At 43.2% G+C, this 22,647-nt stretch overlaps 1 protein-coding gene across 1 annotated transcript in view; it reads left to right on the top strand.

Annotated features, from left to right (window-relative positions):
- The window catches only part of zmynd10 (zinc finger, MYND-type containing 10), a 77,850-nt gene that overhangs the window by 52,381 nt on the left and 2,822 nt on the right, over positions 1-22,647 (top strand). Inside the window, exons 9-11 of the mRNA XM_068052300.1 lie at positions 5,094-5,219; positions 12,159-12,280; positions 13,828-13,953. Of these exons, the coding sequence (XP_067908401.1) occupies positions 5,094-5,219; positions 12,159-12,280; positions 13,828-13,953 (374 nt within the window). The remainder of the gene's footprint in view (positions 1-5,093; positions 5,220-12,158; positions 12,281-13,827; positions 13,954-22,647) is intronic.

The raw sequence follows: 22,647 nt of genomic DNA, 5'->3' as shown, positions 1-22,647 counted from the left end.
GAGCATACTCTGATTGGTAGAATGTGTGAAGTGGAGTTACCCAGGGGTTTGTACTGGAGCCTCAGTTGTTCAACATATTTATCAACAATTATGGTGAAGAAATAGTGTTGTATAGCCAAGTTTGCAACAGGCACTAAGTTAGGAAGTGCAATAAGTTAGGAAAATGGGAGCAGGAAGTTACAAAGGGACATAAACAGATTAAATGAGAGGGAAAACAGTAGCATTTGGAGTTCTATGTGGATAAGTGTGGTCTACAGTTTGGATCAAAGAAAAACAAACTAGAATTTTTTTTAGGCTGCATTTGGTGATGATGCAACTGCAGAGGTCAAGCTTTCTTTTGTGGGCTGTTAAGAAACCGGTATCCCACTATAAAAAGGCATATTCTGTATGGTTTGTGGTACTGTAATTGATTAATCCCAAATAATTGATGAAATTTGGCATCTGATTACTGCTTGATCATCTGACACTGAGATAAACTTGAACTCCCTACGGCATTAATATCATAAACCCAACTAAGGAGGAGAACTGCACATGCGTGGCAAATATGTGCATGGGCAAAGATGCCTTCATGTTGGTGTCAGGAGATACTGTTTTTTTTAATGGTGAGAAACTAGGAAGGAGCAGAAAAATTTGGGTATCCATGTATACAAATCACTATAAGCTAGAACATAGGTACAAAAAGTAATGAAAAATGTTTGAGGAATGTTGACCTTTATCTCGAGGGGGCTGTAATACAAATGGGAGAAAGTTATGCTTCAGTTGTACAAAGCCATGGTCACACCCTCTCCAGAGCACTGCATTCAGTTCTGGACTCTGCACCTCAGGAAGTACTTGTTGGCCTTCGAGGGGGTCAGGACAAATTCACCAAAACAATAAGGGCTTAATGAGTTAAATTGCGAGGGCAAGTTGCGTAAATGTGGCTTGTATTCTCTTGTGTTTAGAAGGTTGCATGGTGATCTAATCAAAGTGAGTTAAAATGACAAAAGGTTCAATAGGGTAATAAAGAGAAAAACTATTTCCTTTGGTTAGGGAATCCAGAACAAGTGGGCACAATCTTAAAATTAGAGCTAGGCCTTTCAGGAGTGAAATCAGGAAACATTTTCACAAAGAGTAGGGGAAATCTGAAACACTCTTCCCCCAAAAGGTGATTGATACTGGATCAATTGAAACTTTCATGACTGGGGTTGATCAATTTTTGTTAGCGAAGGGCATCAAGGGATATTGATCGATGGCTGGTAAATGGAGTTGAGGTATAGATTATCCAGGATCTAATTGTTGGAAATGGGCTTAAGGGCCTGAATAGGCTATTCCTGTTATGTTTAAATGGCATTTTGCGCGAACTTAGGAAGATAAATATCAACCTTGCATTTTAAATTCCGCCTGAAAGTTTGAATACTCTTTCCAAATTTCATGGTTGCATTGACCCCTAATTGACAGCAGATGGAGATGTTGACACACATTGTCGACTATGCTCGTATATCTTGATTGCATTGCCTACAAAGCAAGCTTGACTTTAGTCTGTTTCGCAGAAACTGCTTTCTGATTTGCTTCTGTTGCAGTGACTGTGGCAGTTTAATTAGTTGCACCAAGAAAAATTCTCCCGATTGCATTTTGTTGCCATTGTATGCACTTCCTTTTTAAAATGTAAATAAAATGTTCATCATATATAATTATGCAAATGGTCAGCTTTTTGATGTACACAATGAAAACCCTTCCTTGCAATGCATCCTGCAAAGGAGAGTGGAAAAAAAAGATTTGCCGTTATACAGCACCTTTCAGGACCTCAGGACCTCAGCCAATGAAGTACTTTTGAATTGTAGTCACTGTTGTAAGGTAGGAAGCATGGCAGCCAATTTGCACATAGCGAGCTCCCACAAACAGCAATGTGATAATGACCAGGTAATCTGTTTTACTGATATTGATTGAGTGATAAATATTGGCTGGGACACCAAAGATAACTCCCCTGCTCTTTGAATAGTGCCAATGAGATCTATTATGTCCATCTGAGAGAGTAGACAGGGCCTCACTTTAAGGTCTTGTCCAAAAGATGGCACCTCCAACAATGTAGCACTCCCTCAGTACTGCACTGGAGGGTCAGCCTAGATTTTTGTGTTCGATTCACTGGAGTGGGGCTTGAACCCACAACCTTCTGACTCAGATGAGAGTACTGCCAACGACAAAGTAGCTTAGCTGTGCTTCCACATTAACTCCTTCAGCCACAAGGACAGTAAAACTTGGATGGAAACCATCACCATGGTCATCAGTGCTTTTCTTTACAGGCAGACAGGAGATTTTTTTTCTGTTACTACTCGCCCACTAGCCAGTCTCTGAGAATTGGAGCACTCTGCCACCACAACTAATACCTCCTAGCAACCTGCCCAAGAAGTAGTATATCTGTCAGGTGGGATGTTTAAAACCAGAATCAAAACCTAGGCATCCAGTACCTGTTTAAATTCTGTCTGTTGGAGCTACTGTACCCTGCTCTTGTAATCCAGAACCAGATATGAGCTTGGGGGTAGTTTTGTTCAGTCCTTGAGGTACTGTATAAGGTTTACCCATAGTGCTCTGCACTCTTCTTGTTTCTCTGTAGGGAGAAGTCCTGTTCTCAGCCACTTTGTAATGGGAAAGCTTCAATTAGATAGAGAATTGCCTAATGCCATACTCCTCATGTACCTTCTGATGGTTGATCTCAGAAAACTGTTGCCAGAAGCCTGAGAGTAACTCAGTCCCTTCAGTCTGGGATGGAAGTAGTATGGAGGTGGGCTAGTTAAAAAGTGGAGAAAATAATACATAGAGATATTTTAAAATTTTCCCTATCAAATAGCATAAGATACTGCAAGTACCTTGCTGTTGAATTGATTTCTCCTTTCCAGTAATTTTTCCTAATGAGTTTCAGATGAACTATGAGCATATTGCCGGTGGTGTTACAACACTGGTACAAAGTGATAACAGTCCCATCATGTTATAATTGTTGATACTTTGTGATATCCATCCATCAATATTGGCGACCACGCTCTGGAAGTGGTTCAAGAGTTCACCTACCTAGGCTCAACTATCACCAGTAACCTGTCTCTAGATGCAGAAATCAACAAGCGCATGGGAAAGGCTTCCACTGCTATGTCCAGACTGGCCAAGAGAGTGTGGGAAAATGGCGCACTGACACGGAACACAAAAGTCCGAGTGTATCAAGCCTGTGTCCTCAGTACCTTACTCTATGGCAGCGAGGCCTGGACAACGTATGTCAGCCAAGAGTGTCGTCTCAATTTGTTCCATCTTCGCTGCCTCCGGAGAATACTTGGCATCAGGTGGCAGGACCGTATCTCCAACACAGAAGTCCTCAAGGTGGCCAACATCCCCAGCTTATACACACTACTGAGTCAGCGGCGCTTGAGATGGCTTGGCCATGCGAGCCGCATGGAAGATGGCAGGATCCCCAAAGACACATTGTACAGCGAGCTCGCCACTGGTATCAGACCCATCGGTCGTCCATGTCTCCGCTTTAAAGACGTCTGCAAACGCGACATGAAATCCTGTGACATTGATCTCAAGTCGTGGGAGTCAGTTGCCAGCGTTCGCCAGAGCTGGCGGACAGCCATAAAGGCGGGGCTAAAGTGTGGCGAGTCGAAGAGACTTAGCAGTTGGCAGGAATAAAGACAGAGGCGCAAGGGGAGAGCTAACTGTGTAACAGCCCCGACAATCAAATTTTTCTGCAGCACCTGTGGAAGAGCCTGTCACTCTAAAATTGGCCTTTATAGCCACCCCAGGCGCTGCTTCACAAACCACTGACCACCTCCAGGCACTTACCCATAGTCTCTCGAGATAAGGAGGCCAAAGAAGAAGACTTTGTGATATCCTACAGCACCTGAACTACCTTTTGTTTACCAACAGCGACTTACATTTATATATTGCCTTTAACATAGTAGAACATCTAAAGGCACTTCGCAAAGCTGTAAATAATCATTTCAGATTCTTCAGATACCTGAAACTGCATGTGCATCAGTATTCAACCATGAGCAATGGCAACCTGCGAGATGAATGTGCTCTCAGGGTTGTTGGGAAGTCCTTTTCATGTGGGAGGAGCTGTGTCTAACCCACTGTTCTTTACCAGTTCTTTGATGCTGTCACTTTGATTTCTGATTTATCAACCTTTAAATGTGAAAAACATTCTGCACTATAATATGTGACGAAAGATCATTGACCTGAAATGTTAACTCTGTTTTTCTGACCACAGATGCTGCCTGACCTGCTGAGTATTTCCAGAATTTTCTGTTTTTATTTTATCCTTTTTAAGCTTGTGGTGGGTGTTTAAAGATCATTGAGATGTACAACGTTAGGGTGAAGCGCTAGCCATTACAGGTCTGTGATAACAATAGGAGTAATGTGAGTTAATGAAATAAGACGTGTCTTGCACAATGTTACAGTTTATTGCCATGATTGTGGTTTTTCTGTCTCTACACAGTGCCAGGTTAATGCAGAGGTAGCCAAGCTCCCCTCTGTGTCAATAGGTTGTGGGTTCAAGCTGCACGCCAGGTTCTGAGCACAGAATCTGGCATTAACCCTTGCCTGAATAGCAACAGTCCTTCTGTGGCTGTAAAGCATTTTGGGACATTGTAAGGATGTGAAAGTCACTTTACAAATGTAAGGGTTCCCTCTGCTCACTCCCTCTACTTCCTACTGTAAGAGCATCCAAATATTTTGCATTCAGCTGCAAAGGTATACATCGTGAATTCTCGGAGCCCACTTATTTTTATATATCTGAAATTGCAGATCTTAACCTTTCTGATTTAGGATTTATCCAGCAATGAGGTAACAATACTAAAAGCAGCCCGTTCCAAACCCACGAAATTCAAATGTGACAAAGCAGCAAGTAAGAACAAATGCAATTAGCACTGACTTGCCTGGGCTCCTAGGGCCAAATTCCATGCAACACAGGATACCCCTAGAGGACTGGTACCAAAATACTTCATAGGCCTACAGACAGCAGAACGATGGATTTTATAAGGAGTTCCATTTTAATAGATTTTGAGTCTCTGATTACATATTCCAGCACTTGTCTATGAACTAATCCTGTAGCAATGATTTCTGTTCACCAGCTGCAAGGCTTCCTGACTGAAGTTGTCATTGACCAACTACCCAACTTGGTGGAATTACAGCGTTTTCTGGGCCACCTTGCCATGACAGACCCACCTCCACCGAAGAAGAATCTCATCTTGGAACAGGTTAGAGGCAAACGCTGCAATTATAGATAAATCCTGAAACACCACCAATATAAAGCATTGAACTGCTTTGCATACAAGCAATCTCCCAAAGACAGCTTCAAGTCGACAGCATCACTTGTATAAAAGTGCAATCAATCATGTTTAAGAATCAGTCTAATCTTTTTACCAAATTCTCACCACCAGTTCATAAGATGAAATTTCATGTGGTGAATCAGTTAAAACTGGTTTACTCCTGAATTTTCAAAAAATACCCAAACTTTTCCTTACTTTCTTGCTGAGAATAGCATCCAGAGACACACTTGCATCATATCTATACCATAACATTGTGGTCTATCCATGCCATGCAGATTTCACACATGCAATATACATCTCTGACCCATATTTTCTTGAGGAAAATAAATATCTGATATGGAAACAAACCATCTAACATTCGGACAGGTGGAAAATTCATATATTAATGGATTCAATTTCCACATTCAAGATCGCCAAACAAAGCTGCAGCATTATGTGACGTACATATTCTATATAGTAATGTGTACTGTTGATATAGTAGTTGGGCTTCAAATTGGATCTCAAAATTTACTGTTTCCCAGATGAACAGCATACTGTCAATAAGAGCAATGGTATTCCCAGCAATGGGCATTTAGTCATGCCTTTGTTCTGGAGAAAAAGGCATCTGATTATTCTGTTGCAAGAATATACACTGGACGATTTCTAATTTGTACTTTATTTACAGACATTTGCCATTCATTTCTTGCCAAATATTTGGCAGCTTTTCCTGTCCAAACGGAATTATAAAACCCTTAGGCTGTCTTTAACAAATGCATATCCTAAATTAGAAGGCCAAAAATGTTGGATCAGGATCATATCAATTCTTATAATTCCTATTACAGGCATACAATGGTTGTCATTTAGCTGAACTTTATCCTTTTTATCCTCGTGTCTGATTTTTTGAGTTTTAGCAATGTTGCAGATTGAATTGAATTTTATTGAATTTGTCCCCGTTTACCTGGATTGTTTGGGGCCCAATATATTTCCTCCTGATTTTCTCTCTGTTTTTGAGTTTGAAAATAGAACCTGAAACCCAGCAAACCTAAGTTCTTAAATTGGCAATAGAAGTTATTTTTGACAATCTATTATGATTGACTAAAAATGATCGGAAACCATCTTGAGAATTTTAAGACCCAAGATTTCAGGTTGATGGGATATAGGCCTCTCTGTCTCTGGTTGAGTTGTTTTCATTCATGCTACCATTCCTAGGTGATGATTAGTGTTATCATGTACATAATGAAATAGTGCAATAATTCAGGTAACTTACCCAGTGAGTAGCTGCGCTGTACACAATAGGGAAGTTCCAAATTCAGTGCCTGGTCTGTACTATGTTAACTGATCTTGGCTGGGGCAACAGTATGGCTGCTACAATCAGTCTCCATAAGGAAGTGGAAAAACCCGGCTGGGCTCCTGCTTCTGAATGTAGCCCCCAATGGAAATGCACACGCATGAATATTAGTTGAGGACAAGATCGGGCTTAGCTGTGTTGGGCTCTGCAGTTGAACAGCCGTCACTGTTTGATTAATGGCAGTTGGATGAAATACCAGAGGGGAGTGTATGACCAGGTGAGAAAGGTGTCTAGGGGTCCCCCTCAGCCTTCACCTGGTCATACCGTAACTGGGTTTATTTTTTTAAACACACTGTTTTTAGCTCCCCCTTGGTGAATCTTTTTTCACCGCTTTCCAATTATAAGGCAAAGAAACCAGCACAAACAGGTTTTCGTAGGTTTAAAGAAGAAAGATTGAAATTTATTAAACTTAAACTCTAATTTGGTTGAAGCCTACGGATACACGACTCGCCCACACTAGCATGCATATGTGATACACACATGCAAATAGAGACAGAAAAGAGCACAGGAAAAATAAAGTGGAAGAGTGTGAGGCAATATCTGAAGAGTTTTTGTTATGGTTCTTCGAGCTCACTGTAGAGTTCTTGATTGTAGGTAGTTCTTGTTTTTCATTGGGGCCCAGTATTATTCTTAAAGTTATTCGCTGCAGGAGACTTTTCTCTCTTGGGGATCATGTGTCTTCAGAGGCTTGTGAGAAAGAGATGGGAGCAGATGGGAGAGATCTCCTCAGTCCAGGAGCAAACAGACTTACTCAGTTCAAACTGTTTGCACAATTCAGAAAAACTGAGGTTGCCAAGCAGGTTAGAATTAGAATTAGAATTGGAACATTACAGCGCAGTACAGGCCCTTCGGCCCTCGATGTTGCGCCGACCTGTGAAACCATCTGACCTACACTATTCCATTTTCATCCATATGTCTATCCAATGACCACTTAAATGCCCTTAAAGTTGGCGAGTCTACTACTGTTGCAGGCAGGGCGTTCCACGCCCCTACTACTCTCTGTGTAAAGAAACTACCTCTGACATCTGTCCTATATCTATCACCCCTCAACTTAAAGCTATGTCCCCTCGTGTTTGCCATCACCATCCGAGGAAAAAGACTCTCACTATCCACCCTATCTAACCCTCTGATTATCTTATATGTCTCTATTAAGTCACCTCTCCTCCTCTTTCTCTCTAACGAAAACAACCTCAAGTCCCTCAGCCTTTCCTCGTAAGACCTTCCCTCCATATCAGGCAACATCCTAGTAAATCTCCTCTGCACCCTTTCCAAAGCTTCCACATCCTTCCTATAATGCGGTGACCAGAACTGCACGCAATACTCCAGGTGCAGTCTCACCAGAGTTTTGTACAGCTGCAGCATGACCTCGTGGCTCCGAAACTCGATCCCCCTACTAATAAAAGCTAACACACCATATGCTTTCCTAACAGCCCTATTAACCTGGGTAGCAACTTTCAGGGATTTATGTACCTGGACACCAAGATCTCTCTGTTCATCTACACTACCAAGAATTTTCCCATTAGCCCAGTACTCTGCATTCCTGTTACTCCTTTAAAAGTAAATCACCTCACACTTTTCCGCATTAAACTCCATTTGCCATCTCTCAGCCCAGCTCTGCAGCCTATCTATGTCCCTCTGTAACCTACAACATCCTTCGGCACTATCCACAACTCCACCGACCTTCGTGTCATCCGCAAATTTACTAACCCACCCTTCTACACCCTCTTCCAGGTCATTTATAAAAATAACAAACAGCAGTGGCCCCAAAACAGATCCTTGCGGTACACCACTAGTAACTAAACTCCAGGATGAACATTTGCCATCAACCACCACCCTCTGTCTTCTTTCAGCTAGCCAATTTCTGATCCAAAGCTCTAAATCACCTTCAACCCCATACTTCCATATTTTCTGCAATAGCCTACCGTGGGGAACCTTATCAAACGCCTTACTGAAATCCATATACACCTCATCCACTGCTTTACCCTCATCCACCTGTTTGGTCTCCTTCTCGAAAAACTCAAGGTTTGTGAGGCACGACCTACCCTTCACAAAACCGTGCTGACTATTGCTAATGAACTTATTCTTTTCAAGATGATTATAAATCCTGTCTCTTATAACCTTTTCCAACATTTTACCCACAACCGAAGTAAGGCTCACAGGTCTATAATTACCAGGGCTGTCTCTACTCCCCTTCTTGAACAAGGGGACAACATTTGCTATCCTCCAGTCTTCCGGCACTATTCCTGTCGACAATGACGACATAAAGATCAAGGACAAAGGCTCTGCAATCTCCTCCCTGGCTTCCCAGAGAATCCTAGGATAAATCCCATCTGGCCCAGGGAACGTATCTATTTTCACACTTTCCAAAATTGCTAACACCTCCTCCTTGTGAACCTCAATCCCATCTAGCCTAGTAGTCTGAATCTCAGTATTCTCCTCGACAACATTTTCTTTCTCTACTGTAAATACTGACCAAAAATATTCATTTAACGCTTCCCCTATCTCCTCTGATTCCACACACAACTTCCCACTACTATCCTTGATTGGCCCTAATCTAACTCTAGTCATTCTTTTATTCCTGATATACCTATAGAAAGCCTTAGGGTTTTCCCTGATCCTATCCGCCAATGACTTCTCGTGTCCTCTCCTTGCTCTTCTAAGCTCTCCCTTTAGATCCTTCCTGGCTAGCTTGTAACTCTCAAGCGCCCTAACTGAGCCTTCACGTCTCATCCTAACATAAGCCTTCTTCTTCCTCTTGACAAGCACTTCAACTTCTTTAGTAAACCACGGCTCCCTCGCTAGACAACTTCCTCCCTGCCTGACAGGTACATACTTATCAAGGACATACAGTAGCTGCTCCTTGAATAAGCTCCACATTTCGATTGTGCCCATCCCCTGCAGTTTCCTTCCCCATCCTACGCATCCTAAATCTTGCCTAATCGCATCAGAATTTCCTTTCCCCCAGCTAGAATTCTTGCCCTGCGGTATATACCTGTCCCTGCCCATCACTAAGGTAAACCTAACCGAATTGTGATCCCTATCACCAAAGTGCTCACCTACATCTAAATCTAACACCTGGTCGGGTTCATTACCCAGTACCAAATCCAATGTGGCATCGCCCCTGGTTGGCCTGTCTACATACTGTGTCAGAAAACCCTCCTGCACACACTGGACAAAAACTGACCCATCTAAAGTACTCGAACTATAGTATTTCCAGTCACTATTTGGAAAGTTAAAGTCCCCCATAACAACTACCCTGTTATTGTCGCCCCTGTCGAGAATCATCTTCGCTATCCTTTCGTCTACATCTCTGGAACTATTCGGAGGTCTATAGAAGACTCCCAACAGGGTGACCTCTCCTCTCCTGTTTCTAACCTTGGCCCATACTACCTCAGTAGACGAGTCCTCAAACATCCTTTCTGCCGCCGTAATACTCTCCTTGATTAACAATGCCACACCCCCCCGTCTTTTACCATCTTCTCTGTTCTTACTGAAACATCTAAATCCCGGAAGCTGCAACATCCATTCCTGCCCCTGCTCTACCCATGTCTCCGAAATGGCCACTACATCGAGATCCCAGGCACCAACCCATGCTGCAAGCTCACCCATCTTATTCCGGATGCTCCTGGCGTTGAAGTAGACACACTTTAAACCAAGTTCTTGCTTGCCAGTGCCCTCTTGCGTCCTTGTAACCTTATCCCTGACCTCACTACTCTCAACATCCTGTACACTGGAACTACAATTTAGGTTCCCATTCCCCTGCTGAATTAGTTTAAACCCCCCCGAAGAGCACTAGCAAATCTCCCCCCCAGGATATTGGTACCCCTCTGGTTCAGGTGAAGACCATCCTGTTTGTAGAGGTCCCACCTACCCCAGAAAGAGCCCCAATTATCCAGGAAACCAAAACCCTCCCTCCTACACCATCCCTGCAGCCACGTGTTCAACTCCTCTCTCTCCCTATTCCTCGCTTCGCTATCACGTGGCACGGGCAACAACCCAGAGATAACACCTTTGTTTGTTCTCGCTCTAAGCTTCCACCCTAGCTCCCTGAATTTCTGCCTTAAATCCCCATCTCTCTTCCTACCTATGTCGTTGGTGCCTATGTGGACCACGACTTGGGGCTGCTCCCCCTCCCACTTAAGGATCCCAAAAACACGATCTGAGACATCACGAACCCTGGCACCTGGGAGGCAACACACCAACCGTGAGTCTCTCTCATTCCCACAGAACCTCCTATCTGTTCCCCTAACTATGGAGTCCCCAATGACTAATGCTCTGCTCCTCTTCCCCCTTCCCTTCTGAGCAACAGGGACAGACTCTGTGCCAGATACCTGTACCCCATTGCTTACCCCTGGTAAGTTGTCCCCCGCAACAGTATCCAAAACGGTATACCTGTTGTTGAGGGAAACGGCCACAGGGGATCCCTGCACTGCCTGCTGGTTCCCTCTCCTTCCCCTGACGGTAACCCATCTACCTACTTCTTTTACCTGAGGTGTGACTACCTCCCCATAACTCCTCTCAATAACCCCCTCTGCCTCCCGAATGATCCGAAGTTCATCCAGCTCCAGTTCCCTAACGCGGTTCTTGAGGAGCTGGAGTTGGGTGCACTTCCCGCAGATGCAGTCAGCAGGGACACTCTTGGCAACCCTTACCTCCCACATTCACTAACTGTCATGTCACTAACTGGTCTGACCACGTCTTGGATTGTATCACCTTAGCAGTCTTTGGAATGCTCTTCTTACACACACTGTCTGGTGATCAAGGTCCATTGTGGGTTGAATGTGTCAGGGAATGGTCCTTTCTCCTTCTAATCACGGTCTGTTTATATGCAAATGTCTTTTCCAGCCACGGCTGATCTGTTTACCAAGTCCTTGCTTCAACTCCACTAACGGTATAAAATCAATGTTCATGGCAAAATTAATGTGCCTCATTCTTGGCAGGTGGGGGGCCTCGCATAACAGGAACCATGGCATGTGGAACTATTCCCAGTGAGAAGTTAATAGCTTTTGGAGATTAAGGACAGAGAAACAAAAACATTTTGCTGAACCTGCATACGCTTTTATTCCATTCACAGCATGTGTTCCTTCCCCCTCCTCCCTTCCCTGGGAATCTGTTAGCAAAACAAAATGAAAATGTAATAAGCCATATGGTCCAGGAACTGTACAGAAAAGAACACTTATTTTGACCCTTTTGGTCAGCCTTTCACTCAAATTAAATTAAAGATCAATGTACTATTTTGTATCAATCATGGATTTTATTAATATGAAAATGCCACTAATGAAAAACTAGTTCAGAAAGATAGAGGCCTTCTTCCCAACTCAAGGAGTTGTGCTGTTGGAGCACAGGGAGTGCCTGTCTCTCTGATGCATCCATACGTACAGGCTAACATTTGATTAGGTAAATTTTGGGTGCTGATTTAATAAAAGAATAAGTGGAATATACTATTAAATGATTGTCAATAGGTGCCAGTGGATGTGTGGATAAATCTTCCTACTGTCCTAGACGTTTCATTTGTATCTGTTTATTCTTGCTGCTGCTAGGTCCCTGATATCAGGGATAGGATCATTCGAGAGAACTCTAACAAGTGGAAAGCCATTGCAAAGCACCAAGTGAAAACTGCATTTAACCCTTCTGAGCAAGATTTACGTGAACAGGCCCACAGGTATGAGCGGCTGCTTGGTTTCTCACTCCTGAACTCGAACTGGTTTTATTTTTACTTTGAGATACAGCACTGAAACAGGCCCTTCGGCCCACCAAGTCTGTGCTGACCATCAACCACCCATTTATACTAATCCTACACTAATCCCATATTCCTACCACATCCCCACCTGTCCCTATATTTCCCTACCACCTACCTATACTAGGGACAATTTATAATGGCCAATTTACCTACCAACCTGCAAGTCTTTTGGCTTGTGGGAGGAAACCGGAGCACCCGGAGAAAACCCAGGCAGACACAGGGAGAACTTGCAAACTCCACACAGGCAGTACCCAGAATTGAACCTGGGTCGCTGGAGCTGTGAGGCTGTGGTACTAACCACTGAGCCACTGTGCCACCCGGCACAGTGTTACATACACACATTGAATAGGCTGACTTGGTGGTATAATTTATACTGGGAGCTGTATTGAGAAGAACCAAAATCAAGTATAACGAGTGTTTATCATGAAAACAAATTACATCTAGACAAATATATTATTTTAAATCAGTAAAATGGTATTAAAGAGGTGTTTTAGAGTTATGTGCCAAATAATAAGTCCTGGGAAGGCCGGTAGTCTCCACCTTTTGCTTTTATCCTCCATTCATACGCATCCTCTACTTTGCCAAGCAACACACAGGGGGATGTATTTTATCTTCTGCATTGTTTTTTAACCCTTAATGTAATCTGCAAACTCCCTTTTTCCTTTTAAGTCAATTTGTGTTCACTGAGGTAAAGGTGTTAGTTTTAGAAAATGTAATATTCTCCCATTGTAACCACCAAAGTTGGCAACAAGTATCCCCAATTCAAGTACAATATAGGTTAGATATGAAGTAAAGATCCCTCTATCCTGGCCCACCAATGTGTTTGATGCAGTCTCAAGAGCACTCCCTACTGCAACATTATGGCATTTCTACTTCCACACAAACCATTCCTGTGTCACCTCTGAGTTGTCGACCAGTACAGCACCACATTAAGGATGGTACCGAGCTTGGACTTATTCCAAATGGGATCTGGATTGAATCCATGAAGTTCATTTAATACAAGATCCTGATAACCAAGGGAATTTTGATACCATGAATTTAGACTGGATTCACACATCAGTCCAAAAAATGAAAATGTGATAACTGCATTCCCCTGAATTTTATGCTTTACAACCACGGAACAGTGCCAACTAGGAAAATAACTTACTGTAGATTTTAATTCTACCATGCGGTGACATTGTGAATGGGCAATGCCCTTCATAGCGGGCCAACTGTAAATAAATAGCATGTCCTATTCATAATGTCCTGACAAAAACTGTTCTCGCTGACAGTATTAAATCATAAAATATAAGGTTCAGAGCGGACTGAGGAAATGTAATTGTAAAGCAGATTGCAGCATTGAACTGTGTGGCAATTCAGACAATTTAAAGGAGCAACTTAGAATTGTTAATATATGGCATGGAATACGCATCAAGACACACTGTGTGGTACCTGCATTCTATCTTCTGACTGGTCATTCCCTTGTACAGACTGACTGAAACTTACAATCTGGATATGATGGAGAATCTGATTCTAGATCGGCCAAAATGTGGATTTTGTGGAGGAGAGGCAGCAAAGCGGTGCTCCCGGTGCCAGATCGAGTGGTACTGTCAGAGGTAAGAGGGTAAAGGATGAATGGCTGAACAGGAATGGGATTCTTATCTTTGTAAAGCCTATCCCTATAAGAAAATCAGCAACTGAAAATTAAATTTGAAAGCTAAATGTCATTTATAGATTTGGACTGTGAACATGTGTTCTGCCCCAACTTTCTGTAACAACAACAGCAACAACTTGTATTTATGGAGCACCTTTAACATAATAAAACGTCCCAAGCTGCTTCAGAAGAACATTCTAAACAAAACATGATACTGAGCGACATAAGGAGATATTAGGCCAGATTACCAATAACTTGGACAAAGAAGTAAGTTTTAAAGAGTATCTTAAAGGAGGAAAGCGAGGTAGAGAGGCAGAGAGGTGTAGGGAAGGAATTCCAGAGCTCGGGGCCTAGGCAACTGAAGACATGGCCACCAGTGATGGAGTGATTAAAATTGGGATGCTCAAGAAACCAGATTTAGATGATAGTAGATATCTGAGGGTTGTGAGGATGGAGGAGATTACAGAGATAGGGCGGGGCAAGGCCATGGACAGATTTGAAAACAAGAATGAGAATTTTAAAATCAAGACATTACTTGACCGATAGTCAATGTAGGTCAGTATGCACAGGGGTGGTAGGTGAACAGGACTTGGTGCGAGTTAAAACACAGGCAGCAGAGTTTTGGATGACCTCGGGTTAATGGAGGGTAGAATGTGGGAGACCAGCCAAGAGTGCATCGGAATAGTCAAGTCCAGAGATAACAAAGGCATGAATGAGGGTCTCAGCAGCAGATGAAGTGAGGCAGGGGCGAAGACAGGCATGTTACTGAGGTGGAAATAGGCAGTCTCAGTGATGGTGCGAATATGAGTTCAGAAGCTCATCTCGGGGTCAAATATGATTTCAAGGTTGTGAACAGACTGGTTTAGTCTCAGACAGGGACAGGGATGAAGCCAGTAGCTAGGAAACAGAGTTTAGAGTAGGGACTGAAAATAATGGCTTCATTCTCCCCCAATATTTAATTGGGTAAAATACCTGCTCTTCCAATACTGCATGTTGGATAAACAGTCTGATAATTTAGCAACAGTGGAAGAAATATAGAAAATAGAAACATAGAAAATAGGAGCAGGAGTAGGCCATTCGGCCCTTCGAGCCTACTCCACCATTCATTATGATCATGACTGATCTTCTAACTCTGTAACCTGTTTCCGCTTTTGCCCCATACCCTTTGATCCCTTTAGACCCAAGAGCTATATCTAACTCCTTCTTGAAAACATACAATATTTTGGCCTCAGCTGCTTTCTTTGGTAGCGAATTTCAGAGGCTCACCACTCTGGGTGAAGAAATTTCTCCTCATCTCAGTCCTGAAAGGTTTACCCCATATTCTTGGACTATGGTTCTGAGCTCCCCCACCATCGGGAACATCCTTCCTGCATCTACCCTGTCAAGTCCTGTTAGAATTTTATAGGTTTCTGTGAGATCCCCCCCTCACTCTTCTGAACTCCAGCGAATATAATCCTAACCGACTCAATCTCTCCTCATACGTCTGTCCCACCATGCCAGGAATCAGTCTGGTAAACCTTCACTGCACTCCCTCTATAGCAAGAACATACTTCCTCAGATAAGGAGACTAAAACTGCACACAATATTCCAGGTGTGGCCTCACCAAGGCCCTGTATAATTGCAGCAAGACATCCCTGCTCCTGTACGCGAATCCTCTCACTATGAAGGCCAACATACCATTTCCCTTTTTTACTGCCTGTTGGACCTGCATGTTTACCTTCAGCTGGTGTACGAGAACACCCAGGTCTCACTGCATATTCCCCTCTCTCAGTTTATAGCCGTTCAGACCATAATCTGCCTTCCTATTTTTACTACCAAAGTGGATAACCTCACATTTATCCACATTATACTGCATCTGCCATGCATTAGCCCACTTGCTCAACTTGTCCAAATCACCCTGAAGCCTCTCTGCATCCTCCTCACAACTCACCCTCCCACCCAGTTTTGTGTCATCTGCAAATTTGGAGATATTACACTTAGTTCCCTCATCTAAATCATTAATATATATTGTGAATAACTGGGGTCCTAGCACCAATCCCTGCGGTACCCCACTAGTCACTGCCTGCCATTCGGAAAAAGACCCATTTATCCCGACTGTTTATTTCCTGTCTGCCAACCAATTTTCTATCCATCGCAATACACTACCCCCAATCCCATGTGCTTTAATTTTACACGCTAATCTCTTATGTGGGATTTTGTCGAAAGCCTTCTGAATGTCCAAATAAACCACATCCACTGGCTCCCCCTCATCAACTCTACTAGTTACATCTTCGAAGAATTCTATTAGATTTGTCAAGCATGATTTCTCTTTTGTAAATCCATGCTGACTCTGCCCGTTTCTACCACTGTTCTCCAAGTGCTCTGCTCTAAAATGTTTGATAATGGACTCTAGAATTTACCCCATTACCAACGACAGGCTGACTGGTCTATAATTCCCTGCTTTCTCTCTACCTCCCTTTTTAAATAGTGGGGTTACATTAGCTACCCTCCAAAAAGAAAAATGGAAAAGTGAAGTTTTTTTTTTACAAGACTTTTTGTAAATATTAATACCATGCAATGGTGGAAATAGAAAGGTTTGGACATCTAGAATCCATTTTAACTTTTAATTGCAATCTTAATAGAAGAAAGTTATTGTTAATATTGTTAAAAAGTTTATTCCAGAAGGATTTTACGGACTAATCCAAAATGGAGATCAGGATTGAAGACTGAAAATTATGGAAATATAGAATAAGTCAGTGTTAATGTTTCTGCAGAACTTTTCAAAATTATTCAGAAGTTCCTGAATTGCTCCACAATCCCAAGCTTTGCGAACGATAATCTTTTTACATTTGAATTCTTCCTTATTTTGTGTAGAATGTCTTGCTATCAATTCTGAAATGGAGGGTGAGTGTTTGGGAATGCAGTGTTGAGTTGGAGGGCGAGTGTTTGGGAAGGCAGTGTTGAGCTGGAGGGCAAGTGTTTGGGAATGCAGTGTTGAGGTGGAGGGCGAGTGTTTGGGAAGGCAGTGTTGAGTTGGAGGGCAAGTGTTTGGGAAGGCATTGTTGAGGTGGAGGGCGAGTGTTTGGGAATGCAGTGTTGAGGTGGAGGGCGAGTGTTTGGGAATGCAGTGTTGAGCTGGAGGGCAAGTTTTTGGGAAGGCAGTGTTGAGTTGGAGGGCAAGTGTTTGGGAAGGCAGTGTTGAGGTGGAGGACGAGTGTTTGGGAAGGCAGTGTTGAGGTGAAGGGCGAGTGTTTGGGAAGGCAGTGTTGAGGTAGAGGGTGAGTGTTTGGGAAGGCAGTGTTGAGTTGGAGGGCGAGTGGTAGTCTGGGGCAGTGTTTTTCATTTGTATATGGGATGTGAGCATCACTGGCAAGGCCAGCATTTGTTGCCCATCCCTAATCTGAGAAGGTGGTGGTGAGCTACGGCTTTGAAACCCTGCGGTCCATCTGGTGTGGGTACGCCCACTGTGCTGTTAGGATGGGAATTCCAGGATTTTGACCCAGCGACAATGAAGGAACAGCAATATATTTCCAAGTCAGGATGGTGTGTGACTTGGAAGAGAACTTGCAAGTGTTGGCATTCCCATGTGTCTGCTGCCCTTGTCCTTCTTAGATGGTAGGGGTTGCGCATTTGGAAGGTGCTCTCAAATGAGGCTTGGTGAGTTACTGCAGTGCATCTTGTAGACGGTACACTCTGCTGTCACTGTGCGCCAGTGGTGGAGGGAATGAAGGTTTAAGGAGGTGAATGGGGTGCCAATTAAGCGGGCTGCTTTGTCCTGGATGATGTTGAACTTCCTGAGTGTTGTTGGAGCTGCGCTTATCCAGGTGTTACAACCGACTGCTCAAGACAAACCCCCCAATCAAAATATGTGATTCTGATTGTGGTGGGAGAAACGCACTGTTGATTCAGTCCCATCCCTCCACAGATCGCCTAACATATCATTTAAATCTTTCCGAATTAAAGAAAGCCATAGCCAAATTGACCATCTATTAGCCCCCGAATGAGGCGAACCAAACCAGGTGATCAACAAATTAACTGTTTAATTAGAAAAACTAAATTCTTAAACACTACTAAGATATAAACAACATTTAAAATAGAAAAATTAGTGTCCTTGCAGATTTACACTCCTGCCGAAGTGAAATCTTCCAATGTGGAACAGTCCAAGGTTGTTTGAAGTCCTCACAGCTTCCGATGGGGGGAAAAATAGGTTCTTCAACAGTAGGATAATCAGTGGTCTGGTTCAGAAGTTGAAATGATGCACTTCTTCCAGCGATGAATTCAGCAATCAACAACTTGTAGACACTTTTCGATGAGTCAATTTGACTTTAGAATTTTTTGAGGGATAAAAGATTGTCACAGTCTAACTTCCCTTCCTTCAGTTTAAATTATCAGAGATCTCTGTTCCGTTCATGCTAATCCAACTGTCTATCTGTGTCTGTTAACTGTGTCTCAAAACCCAGTTTTTTAATCAAGTTACAAATGTCAATTGTCAACATTGTATCTTTGCCCTTGCTCCCCGAATGGCAGTATCCTATGGCAATGAGAATGCACATTTGAAGCTGGCTATATCCTACGACAACGAGAATGCATTCTTTGACTCAGTCCCTGGAACTTGCTGCCTTAAAGCAGTACTGATCCTTTTCCAGCCTTAAAGGCACACTGCATACTTCCCGGAAGAGAAAAAAAACTACAGGATCATAACACCTCCGCCCTAGGTGGAATGAAACACATTCCTGGAATACGTTTCATTACAATGTGTAAAAAGTACAAATTGAAAAAAATGCTGACTTTTTTCTGCATTTAGAGGCAAAAACTTTTCTAAAATGTTAAGATTACAGCAACAAGTTCCACCAGGACATTTTCGGCTTTAAATTTTCAAAAGATTGTCCCAATTAACCCATTTCAAATTTCCAAGTATTGTCTTCCAGTTGCTTCATGGTTTCCTTCCAAGTATCCCTATTGTCCATCACATCAGCCAGCTGAACTGCACAGCTAAGAGCACTGACCGCTACTGGGTTTACTATTCTCCGAGAAGTTTCTCGAGTATCCCTTAACCTATGTGGTATCACTTGACACTGGAAAACCCTGTCAGGTGTAACAGAAGCTGATTTTCTTTCTCACTCTGGGGTGTCAAAGGAATTTGACAGGTTTCCTCCAACACATTTGTCTCTTTAAGACATATGGTGTTGCCCACGCTGTCCTTACAGTCCTTTAAATGAGAATTTGGGTAGGAGTCTGCCTTCTTTACTGCAGTTACTTTTCTTGAGTCTGTGCAAGTTTGAGCCTACCCACTAGGTTTAATCATCAGGACCATCTGTGAATTCCAGCTGTCCTGACTATGTTCAACTAAGCAACCCTTCAGCAGGAATTGTACCTCTGCTTCCACTTGGGCCTTTCTGGCTGGACCTAAGCGGCAAGGATGTTTTAAAGGAGTGGTTCCCCTATACCCACATCATGAGTGGCTAAGGTTGTACATCGTGGCTTATCCCTACAAACCTTTTGAAACATTGTGAAAACCCTCGTTAAGACTTCATACTGTTTTGCCTCTAAGTGTAAAAGGTTATTGTTTAATTTTCCTAGCCATTCTGCATTCGCTAATGGATAGTTGGAGGTTCAATCTGAGAATTTCCTAGGCCTGCTTCTGCCTTTTCCTCACTATCCTTTTTCTTCTCAACAGTCCTGATTACCTGACATACCTGAACTGGCTTATCCTCCTCCCTGCGGTAATACTGTTTGAGCATGTTGATGTGACACAACCGGTTCGCCCTCCGGCACTCAGGGTATCATTCAAGTAATCATTCAAGTAGGGCGGCACAGTGGCGCAGTGGTTAGCACCGCAGCCTCACAGCTCCAGGGACCCGGGTTCGATTCCTGGTACTGCCTGTGTGGAGTTTGCAAGTTCTCCCTGTGTCTGCATGGGTTTTCTCCGGGTGCTCCGGTTTCCTCCCACAAGCCAAAAGACTTGCAGGTTGATAGGTAAATTGTCCATTATAAATTGTCACTAGTATAGGTAGGTGGTAGGGAAATATAGGAACAGGTGGGGATGTTTGGTAGGAATATGGGATTAGTGTAGGATTAGTATAAATGGGTGGTTGATGTTCGGCACAGACTCGGTGGGCCGAAGGGCCTGTTTCAGTGCTGTATCTCTAATCTAATCTAATCTAATCTACCTTACCCACTCTTATGATCACTCTATATGGGCCACTGAACCGTGCTTTTAATGGTTCTCCCTGTGACGGTAACAACACTAATACTTCGTCCCCTGGTTTTATGGTAGGTTGTGGTTTTCCTACCATTTGACAGGTATGGCATGTCCTAAGAAATTGTCTCACATCCTTTGTCAGACTTGGCAGTAATAATGTTGGCTTTTGCATGATTTGGTCTTCCGAATTCCCCTATGTCCTGCAAAAGGAATGTCATATGCTAACCTTAATAATCCTTGTCAATATTTAGGTGGTACTACTATCTGTTCAACAACTGTCCAGTCTTCCTGCAGGTCTATGAGGCGGTCTCCATTTCCTCCTCAAAACCCCGTTTGCCTTACAATAGCCTTCCGGAAATCCTTTCGCCTCAGCTTCTGACAAAGCCGTCTGTGCCATTATGTATAACTCTGGATCAGCTTGCTGTGCTACAATTATTGAAGATCTGTTAAACATCTCATTTGTATTATCTAAATCCACAAATAACGTTTTAGATACTTGTGGTGCCCCTTTCACCTCCGACAATGGATCCTGTTTAGCCATTGCTCAGGTGACTACACGTGCAGAAAATATTCCTGGAACTTATTTCTGTAATTGCTCCGTTTCCTTAATTTCACTTGGTTCCTCTGTAACTATAGGAGAAACTGATACTTTTGATCCAGCCAAATCATTTCCTAGGAGTAGCTCAATTCCCTTTACTGGTAAACTGTGGACAACACCTACAGTTACTATTCCAGCTATTAAGTCTCTCTCTAGGTGTATTTTATACAAAGGTACCGGTATATACTCCCCGCCAATTCCATTAACTAAATCTTTAGCGTTCAAGGCACTCTCTGGTGGAAACCTTGTATCTTTCCCACAGCAAGAGTGTTTGGGTTGCTCCTGTGTCCCTGCCTCACTTTCATGAAATGGAGTTACTCTCCCCTTTGACAAAAATTCATTATAACTCTCAGGTATTTTATTCTTAACCTCTCCACTCCTTTCAGTTTTAGTATCTGGGTTCACAGCTGTCGTTAAAGCTATAGCCTGGTCTGCTATACTTTCAGTCAGAGTATTTTCCTCTGCACTAGCTTTGCGTACCCCAAACAGTCCTATGGATTTACCTCACAATTTCCAGCACAATTCCAAGGCTGTATCCTACGGCAACAAGAATACAATCTTTGACTCAGTCCCTGGAACTTGCTGCCTTAAAGCAGTACTGATCCTTTTCCATCCATAAAGGCTTCTCGGAAAAGCAAAAAAAAATGATGGATCATAACACAGGCCAGTGGAGAGTATTCCATCACTCTCCTGTCTTGTGCCTTGTAGATGGTAGACTGGCTTTGGGGAGTCAGGAAGTGAATTACTTGCCACAGAATTCCCAGCTTCTGACTGGCTTTTGCAGGCAAATTATTTATATGGCTGGTCCAGTTAAGTGATGGTAATGCTGTTGAATATCAAGGGGAGATGGTTAGATTCTCTCTTGTTGGAGATGTTCATTATCAGGCACTTGTGTGGTGTGAATGTTACTTGCCATTTATGAGCCCAAGCGTAAGTGTTGTCCAGGCCTACCTGTATGCAGGTACAGATTGCTTCAGTATCTGAGACGTTGCAAATGTTACTGAACACTGTGCAATCATCGGAGAACATCCCCACTTCTGACCTTATGATGGTGGGAAGGAATTATAAAGCAGCTGAAGATGATTTGGCCGAGGACACTACCCTGAGGAACTCCTGTAGTGATGTCCTGGGGCTGAGATGATTGGCCCCAATAACACCAATATCTTCCTTTGTGCTAGGTATGACTCCAACCAGTGAGGAATTTTCTCCTTGAGTCCATTGATTTCAATTTTGCTAGGGCTTCTTGATGCCATTCTTTGTCAAATGCTGCCTTGTTGTCAAGGGCAGTCACCCTCACCTCACCTCCTGAATTCAGCTGTTTTGTCCATGTTTGGAGCAAGGCTGTAATGAGATTTGGAGCGGAACCAAAACTGAGCACCAGCAGGTTATTGCTGTGTAGGTGCTGCTTGATAGCACTGTCAACAACACCATCCATCATTTTGCTAGTAATTGAGAGTAGACTGATGGAGTGGTAACTGTCTGGATTGGATTTGTCCTGCTTTTTGAGAACAGGACATACTTGGGCAAAATGACCACATTGCTGGGTAGATGCCAGTGTTGTAGCTGTACTGTAACAGCTTGGCTAGGGACATGGCTAGTTCTGGATCATATGTCATCATGTAATACAGCTGGAATATTGTCAAGGTACATAGCCTTTGCAGTATCACTTGATATCACTTGGAGTGAATATAATAGGCTGAAGACTGGCATCTGTGATGCGGGGAACCTTGGGAGAAGGCCGAGATAGATCATCCACTTGGCACTGCCAGCTGAAGATGGATGCAACTGCTTCAGCCTTGTCTTTTGCACTGATGTGCTGGGCTCCCCATCATTGAGGATGGGGATGTTTGTGGAGCTGCCTCCTCCAGTTAGTAGTT

The sequence above is a fragment of the Heterodontus francisci genome, chromosome 19, assembly GCF_036365525.1.
Source record: "Heterodontus francisci isolate sHetFra1 chromosome 19, sHetFra1.hap1, whole genome shotgun sequence".
NCBI lineage: Eukaryota > Metazoa > Chordata > Chondrichthyes > Heterodontiformes > Heterodontidae > Heterodontus > Heterodontus francisci.
The sequence above is the reverse complement of the archived record's forward strand: the minus strand, read 5'-3'. Positions and strand labels throughout refer to the sequence as shown.